Source organism: Barbus barbus (genome assembly GCF_936440315.1).
Source record: "Barbus barbus genome assembly, chromosome: 40".
Taxonomy (NCBI): Eukaryota; Metazoa; Chordata; class Actinopteri; order Cypriniformes; family Cyprinidae; genus Barbus; species Barbus barbus.
The window spans coordinates 12,268,535-12,276,308 of NC_136718.1; the positions used below are offsets into that span (position 1 = coordinate 12,268,535).

The window sequence follows — 7,774 nt, forward strand, 5'->3', positions numbered from 1 at the left end:
GGTGGGACGGAAGTGTTTTTTTACACTCAAGTAAAATATTCATGTGCACACACTGTTACAATGATTAAATGTTTGCGATTGTTGTAAAATCACTGAAGGAGTAGCTGATTGAATCAATGATCGTCGAGTCATGGTGACAGTCTTGAGGAAAGGAGGGCGGAAACTGATTAACCCTTTATAGCTCACTGAATTGTATTTTATACACAAATTTCTAGGACTAAGGGCCTCTGAGACTTAAATTACCAACAAAACTGAAAAACCTGTTGTACATAATCTTCTTCATGCAGTACATACATTGTTTACAGGTAATTTTAGTAATCTAATTTCTAACTCTAGGTCGGGGTGCACATTTGATGATGGTTATTATTATTATTAATTATAAATTATAAAGTAAAAGTGTGGTTAATTTTTATACTTCAAGATGAACATTTCCTTAAGTTTACTTGATTTTCTATACCTGATTTTTTATTTTTTTTTAAAGTACATATTTTAATACATTTTATCCCCCTCACATTAAAAACTACAGAGCTTTGATCAATTACACGTAACACATCATCTTATTGAGAGATATTTATGGTTGTCTGCTATATCATTATAAAGATACTATTGATTTACATTATAAGCGATCAGAATCTTTATGGCCATATAAATAATAACATATGCAGACTTTTTTATATTTTGTTCAATAGGTGGTTCCATTAAAAAAACATAAAAATCTGACTATTATTTCCTGTCAGGCTTACAGTTAAAAGAAAAAGGCTCTGCCCCTTTAATGTGGATGGCTATGATATGAACAAACCAGGAAGTGACATTTCTTGTTCTCTTTTGATAGAGTACCAAAGTGTATGTGACATTGCAGAAAATTAAAACATAAAAACAAAGGAGGTTTAAGCTCCCAATTTCTATTCATATTATTTTGTTTCCTTTTTAAAACATTGATTTTCCTTTTTAAATTAGGTTGCAATAAGATGCATTTCCTTGTTTTCTTCACAATAGGTATTAGGTTACAGTGATATGTAGGCCTACCTTGTTATCATGTCTAGTGATAAGTGCTAGACAGTATCATTTTACCAACAGCTACAACTATAAAGATCACATCAGGAACTATATTGCATGAAATGAAACCAGAATGTTTTATGATAGTAGACTTTATTGAATATAAAACTATATTTTTACAAGTATATTCAATGTAGCACAGCCTGTTCAGTTATCCTCTTGATCTTCAGCATATTTATCTTCAAAATCCTAAAAAAGTACAATTAAAATACTGTCTGATAGACCTTTACTGGCACAACTACATGAAAACAGTGAAGATAATTAACTACAGAATATGCCATAAACAGGTTTTGCACCTTCTCCTGGGCCTCAGACTTCTCTTCAGCCGTGATGGGATCCTTGTCCAGTCTCTCCAGCTGGGAGAGATGTGAGATCACATACAGCCTGTAATCGTCAGTCTTTGCTAAAGGATTGTCTGAGAGCACAAGGGCCTTCAGTGTTTGCCCCACATTCACTAGAGTTCGCAAAGCCGTCATAGAAGATATAAGGTTCCCCCTAAAGGTAAGAAAAAGAGGGTTGTCAGCTTTCTCAATTTCAGAGAGACTGGGAAAATGCCAAACCTGGTGCTAAAGTATTCCTGTTACCTGACATTAAGATATTGGAGACATTTCATGTTGGTACTGAGTCCATCTAGTGTTTCCAACTGGTTATCTCTGAGGTGAAGAGTGTTGAGACGCTGGAGCTTCTCCAAACCCTCCAATCGCTTTATGTTGTTCTGAGCCTGAACAGATGGGTGAAAGTGCAAGATAGTAGTTTATTGGAGAAAATCAGTAGCATGTACTTTTATCTACAATAAACATAAATACAAGCAGTTATACCAGATACAAATGGCGTAAATTGGGGAGGTAAATGCCATCTGTAGTTTCCAAACAATTTCCTCTTAACTCGAGAGTCACCAAATTGGTCAGATTGTGATATTCCAGGCCCTGCATGCTCTGGATACCATTACCTAAAAATATATAATGAAATTTTGGTTTAGTGCAGCAGATAAAGCTTAACGTTGCATGGTTATTGTCCAGAGCAGATTACAATGAAATGTGGACAGCTCATAATTTTTTGAATCACATTATTGAATCACATATGTGAAATACAGCTAAATACACCACTCTTGATTTGCTGAACGAAACCAGTGTGGTTGGTGCTAGAGTTTAAAAAGAGTTTATTGTAAAAGTAAAATAATCTGCTAAATGGATCTAACTAACCAGTGAGATTGAGGGTTTCCAGTGCTGGCACTCCAAGACCTTTAACATCAAATAGGCGGTTGTTGGCAAAGCTGAGCCACTGTAGGTAAGTGAGCTTGCCAAATGGCTGACCCTCAAACCTCTGAAGCAGGTTGCCATCTCCTTTCACCCACAGCAGCTGGGTGAGATCAGCCAATGGAGAGAAGTCTGATAAATGATTGGAGGAGATGTCCAAGTAGCGCAGATGGATGAAGGAGCTGAGCAAGGCCAGGTCTGACAGACCCCTGGTTAAGAAAGGTACGGTGAAATTCAAAATGCTTATGTTCAACTTATACTTGAGATACAGTAAATGTGTATGGTAGTATGTTGGAAATGATGGGAATAAGAAGAACATTCAAGACAAGCTTACTTGCTTTTAAGGTCAAGTCTGACATATGCATGAGACAGACCATTTCCTGTGCGACACAATAAGGACAAGCTTTTCACCATCATGTCCTGGGTTAGTGGACAAGGCTTTAGCTGGTAATAAAGTCAAATTCACGGATCTTAATCTTAATGTCAGAAGTCAGAGCTTTATTACCAAGTATGCTTACACACACACAAGGTATTTGTCTTGGCTACAGGAGCTTCCAGTACAGAAGACTGTAGGCTACTCATCTGATAAATTACTTCTTTTATTTTCAGTTTATTTTGTACATATAAAATGCATATTTAAAACAAAATCTCATTAACCTTACTTGATAAGTGTTATTTAAAGTTATTTGTTGGCTTTTAATGTAAATTTTGTTTACCTGATCCTCTTGTCCTGAAATCTCCTTCTCTTTTCTTTCGAGATCATTTCTCTCTCCCTGCCCTTCTTCATCCTCTTCCTCGGTCTCTGCTTTTAACACCTCGCGTTCATCAGAGTCTGACATTATTCTTCTGTCTTGGTTAACGTTACCTTGTTGATCAACTTTTCACGGCTGAAATAAACGATTCGACGTTTAAATGCATCCTTTAATTCACAATTACATAATTAGCATGCTAGCTAACTTTAATTAATGCATTAATAAAGTATTTACTTCAGAACATGTTTTCTCGATCACTCACCTCGCGCTGAATCGTGTTTACGGCCGTTACCATAGTAACATAGTAAAATGTTGTGGTATATGCATATGATTCATATTTATCTCCATATGCATCCATTATATACCCAAATGAAATGCCTATATTACAAATCTTTTATCTGCTAGAATCAGTTTTTGTTGAGGTATAGTAGTTACGTTTACATAACCCTAAAATCAGATTCTGAAAGTTGTTTTTCATAAACACTAAACCTTGCAGTGCGATTCACGTATTTGTTTACATGTGCATGAATTGCGAACAAACCCTCAGTCATGTTACATTTGATGAAAAGTTTAAAAAGAAAGCTGACAAATATGTCAGAAGAGCTTTGTTTGTATTTTTTTTTTTAGCAAATGTTAGTAACTATTCAGTACCCACTGGTCTTATAACTTAAGATGTAAATGAGAAGAGATCCATAAACAAACGATAAAAACGGAGGCAATCAACACAGTTCAAAGTCACCAGTCAATAAAGTCCAAATATATTATTTTTGAAACTCTCTCCAAATGAAAATACTACCATAATAAATCATACAAACAAAACAACCCATTTCAAAATAGCCATTATAAATAATGCATTAAATAACAACATACACTAAAAGCAGTAACTGCAATGACAAGCTTTGTTTCAGTAGATTAACATCCTCCAGTGATGGCGAGAGGAAATGGATTCAAAAACTGAATCAAAACATTAACTGTTGTTGGAAAATTTGAATATGATTAGAAATTGTTTTAGGAACCAGAAGTTTTACCTCAGAACTTTGAAACTAAAGAGGATGCAGACCCTTTAACATGTCACTGCAACATGTGATTTAAATCACGTAATGTGTAAAACTACATAATTGTAAACTCAATCCAATGAACATGTTTGGTTAGTCTCAGCTTCAAATTAGTATTAGAACAAACCAAAAGAAAGATTCTTCTTCACAAAATAATGTCTACAAATTAAAGTGTTTTGATATTCAACTTTTTTTTAAATGCATTAAAAAATAAATAACACAAAAATCTACCCTATATTCCTGAGAATACTGTTGATAGAATCATCTTCCTTCCTCGGTTTACATGTGCATATAACAACATAGATCTATGAAGCAGCTGCCAATGCTTATGACCATAATAACGTCTACATATACTATCTGTGGCATGTGTTTATGATTGTTACATCTTCAGGGGCCCAATCTGTCCCTTGATTATGATGGTAATGTATGGATTGCAACATCCTTCATTAGATAAATAAAGGGTGCCAATCTGTGATTGTAGCAGAGAATTTCACGCATTGTTTTTTCCTCATAATATATGAACATACCACAGGATTGTGTTTATGCATAATTTGTGTTTCCCTGTATGACTTGAGATTCATTTGGCTATCCCTTTTGGATGTTCCCCTCATAGTTCTCCATGCAGATCTGGATGCGTCGAGTGAAATATCCAGGCTCAGAAATGGCCTTCAGCAGGTCGTTCTGTACCAGACACAGATCATACAGCTCTGATGTGGAGGCTGTTCGAGTCTGCAAGCCCTCAGGGTCCAGAAACACCTGCAGAAACAGGTAAGCGTTCAGTGGAATGGGTAAAATATAAGGGACGGTCAATCTGGAGAAGAGAAAACATACATCTAATACCTTAGGATGGACAATAGTGTCCTCATCATTTTGCCGAATGTTGTCATCAATGAAGATATGCTGAACTTTGGAGTCAAAAGGATCAATCCAGAGCGGTTTTCCTCCTAAAATGGAGTATGTATTCCGTGCCCACCTATTTAAAAAAACAAAGACTTGATAATGATACAATTACACTGTTTTCAGATCAATAACTGGTTCCTCACCAGTCAAAGTGGTCTTGGAAGCCACCCAGACCCTCAGCAGAGCTCAGGTACTGGTAAACATGCCGTTCTCCATCCCTTGTGGACACGTGTTCTTCTCCACGAATCAGTGTTGCGCCCTTACTGCTGCACTTGATGTGTCCGGCAGTCACGTTCACCCTCAGCTGTGAGAAGAGACAGTCTTAATGAGGCTCGGTTTATCTGGAACACAAAACACAAAACCTACTTTTCCATATCAAATACCTTCAGAGCCGGGAGGTCGGGGAATGTCGGATGTAACCCGTGCTCTACAGCATGCTTGACAGCATTCAGAACACGGGGCAGATCTGTGCCAAATGTGCGGAACAGGATGGAGAACTCCACACCCTGTGAAGCCAAGTCCTGCAGCATCTGGAAGAAGGAAGGGAGGATCCAGTGATACAGTTTCCCATCTTCTCCCTTAACAGACAGCTCTTTATCTGCAGGTAAGTCAGAAGGCCATCGGAGTAGCTCTAGATGTTCCTCCAGGATCTTCCGGAACCGTCGGCCTGGACCTACGGTGGTGAAGCCTGCCACTCGGCCAAACTGAGAGTAGTACGTGATGGCGCCCTCACAAGGCTGGAGGGGAGATGGTGCTTCTGACAACCACTCCCATTTACCTGAGAACAGTGAGAAGAACCACTGACGTGACGTGATGCTGGGTAAAGGTGTTTGAGTCATGATGCAAAACAGCCATTGTATGTACTATAATATTAAGAGTAAACATTTAAAAATGAACACTCTATTTGAATATAAGGCAGTGCATAGCATTTTATTATTTAATATAAATATAAAAATATTCTATATTTGATCATTTTTATATAAGCATATCAATTAAATTAAATACACACACACAAACTCGTATACAATTTCCAGTTAGTATAATGCAGTACACATTTTTTTAAATAATAAATAAAAGAAAACAAATAGCCGGAATAGAAAAAGATTAGAACGCTAGTATTAGAAGGTACATTTTTTTTTAATAAATAAAAAGAAAAGAAGTAGAAAGAACAGAAAAGGAGTAGACAATGCTAGTATTAGAGGGTTAATTTTTTTTGACAAATTAAAAGAAAAATAAAATCGAAAATGAACAGAGAACGTTAGTTTTGGAGGGTTATTTTATATAATAAATAAAAAGAAAACACGGGGATAGAATATAAAAAGAATAGAGAACGCTAGTGATTTAAAAAAAATAAAAGTAATTAAAATAGAAATGGAATAGAGAACGCTAGTGTTAGAGGGTCTTTTTTTATAATAAATAAAAAGCAAGCAAGTAGATAAAATAGAAAAAGAACAGAGAGCACTAGTATTAGAGGGTGATTATTTCTTAAATAAATATAAAGAGAACGAGTCCCCGGTTTGCCTGTTGTCTGGAAAGCTGGCTTGAAACCCCTAAGTTAGATAAGTGGTTTTTACCTTTTGTCATGCGCCCCCAGGTCACCGTGGACAGGAAGTATTCAAGAGCAGCTACAGTTCCTTGTCTTGTGACTGCGTCAGATACAAGGATTGTGTTGTTGAGATCAAAGTGAAGAACGATTCTTCTGGAAGGTCCTCTTTGGATTGAATCAGCGGGGTCTTTATATTGATCTGTCCCGTCAGAGTTCACATCACTACTGCATCCATTAGTTTGGTTCTGATCGACTCTTGTTTCAGGGATCCTCTCCGGGTTATACATAGTGCTACAGTGTTTATAGGAAGATATATTTAGAACTATAGTTATTCATATATACACTAAACAAATATACTTAAGTGTAAACGAGGACAAATATCTCTGGCGATGAATGACTGGTGAATCCGTCCAGACTCCACGTGACCTACGTGGATGACACACATCTCAGTGAGTGGGAAAACAGCCTGACACGTGATGCTCTCACGTGTTTTTGTACAGAAACATTCGTTGAAAAAATATAGTTTGACTGAAAACAGCTGAGCTCTAAACCCGGTTTTGACAAATTACATGACTTCCTTGTCAGTGTCAAATACCGCGAGAAAGAGCTGGGCTGCAGCGAGCCCTACGTGAGTGAATGTGGAGAGAGCGCCACCTACTGCTGCCTTCCTTCTCCTCCCTCCGACCAAGAACTACTGATCTTGACCTCCATAGTTACATTGTTAAATATTGGCATACGCATAATATATTTATTTAGTATGTTTATATTCATCCACTTAATATGGTGAAATGAAGGGCCCATATTACATATATTTTGATTGAAATCATGCATAAACTCGTTGTCGGGAGTTCAAAGTGGCCAGTCAATAGAGTCTAACAATAATTTACTTCTCTAGAGCCTATCCATAAGAAAATTTAACCATAATAAATACAAAATAAATGCAACATAACCATCATAAATATTGTGTTAAATAATACACAAAAGCAGTCGCTGTGCAAAGAAATTAGTTTCTTCACCTGAGAAATTTAGCATTACTTGCTCACTAATGGATCCTCTGCAGTGGATGGGTGCCGTCAGAATCAGTCCAAACAGCTGATTAAAACATCACAATAATCTATAAATAAACCACAGGACTGAACTGAAGAGTTATGTTTGTGTAAGAAAAATACTAGTATCAAGACTATTATATTTCAGATGTACTATTATTAT

At 36.6% G+C, this 7,774-nt stretch overlaps 2 protein-coding genes across 3 annotated transcripts; both read right to left on the bottom strand.

The window, feature by feature from the left end:
* Positions 1-1,135: 1,135 nt before the first annotated feature.
* Positions 1,136-3,613, bottom strand: LOC306859969 (leucine-rich repeat-containing protein 23-like). Of its 2 annotated transcripts, none has more exons than XM_079401427.1 (8): positions 3,327-3,613; positions 3,029-3,199; positions 2,647-2,756; positions 2,259-2,521; positions 1,875-2,005; positions 1,641-1,777; positions 1,353-1,551; positions 1,136-1,245 (listed from the first exon to the last, which is right to left on the bottom strand). In XM_079401427.1, the coding sequence occupies exons 2-8, from the start codon at positions 3,149-3,151 to the stop codon at positions 1,204-1,206; spliced, it is 1,005 nt and encodes a 334-aa protein (XP_079257553.1). In that variant the 5' UTR covers positions 3,152-3,199; positions 3,327-3,613; the 3' UTR covers positions 1,136-1,203. The 2 variants fall into 2 exon arrangements, with proteins under 2 accessions (XP_079257553.1, XP_079257554.1); XM_079401428.1 differs by having other exon boundaries at positions 3,299-3,334.
* LOC306859968 (uncharacterized protein) lies at positions 3,223-7,181 on the bottom strand. The gene is made up of 5 exons (XM_079401426.1): positions 6,594-7,181; positions 5,403-5,797; positions 5,163-5,323; positions 4,960-5,092; positions 3,223-4,875 (listed from the first exon to the last, which is right to left on the bottom strand). The coding sequence occupies exons 1-5, from the start codon at positions 6,850-6,852 to the stop codon at positions 4,705-4,707; spliced, it is 1,119 nt and encodes a 372-aa protein (XP_079257552.1). The 5' UTR covers positions 6,853-7,181; the 3' UTR covers positions 3,223-4,704.
* Between the last annotated feature and the right edge of the window lie 593 nt (positions 7,182-7,774).

Coding starts and splice junctions, on each gene's coding strand:
- LOC306859968 (XM_079401426.1), bottom strand. CDS start 6,852: ATGTATAACCCGGAGAGGATCCCTGAAACAAGAGTCGATCAGAACCAA. Junction 5,798..6,593: donor CTGGGGGCGCATGACAAAAG/GTAAAAACCACT, acceptor CACTGTTCTCAG/GTAAATGGGAGTGGTTGTCA. Junction 5,093..5,162: donor TTCCAAGACCACTTTGACTG/GTGAGGAACCAG, acceptor TTTTTTAAATAG/GTGGGCACGGAATACATACT.
- LOC306859969 (XM_079401427.1), bottom strand. CDS start 3,151: ATGTCAGACTCTGATGAACGCGAGGTGTTAAAAGCAGAGACCGAGGAA. Junction 2,757..3,028: donor TTTCAGGACAAGAGGATCAG/GTAAACAAAATT, acceptor CTTTATTACCAG/CTAAAGCCTTGTCCACTAAC. Junction 1,246..1,352: donor AGTCTGAGGCCCAGGAGAAG/GTGCAAAACCTG, acceptor GTACTTTTTTAG/GATTTTGAAGATAAATATGC.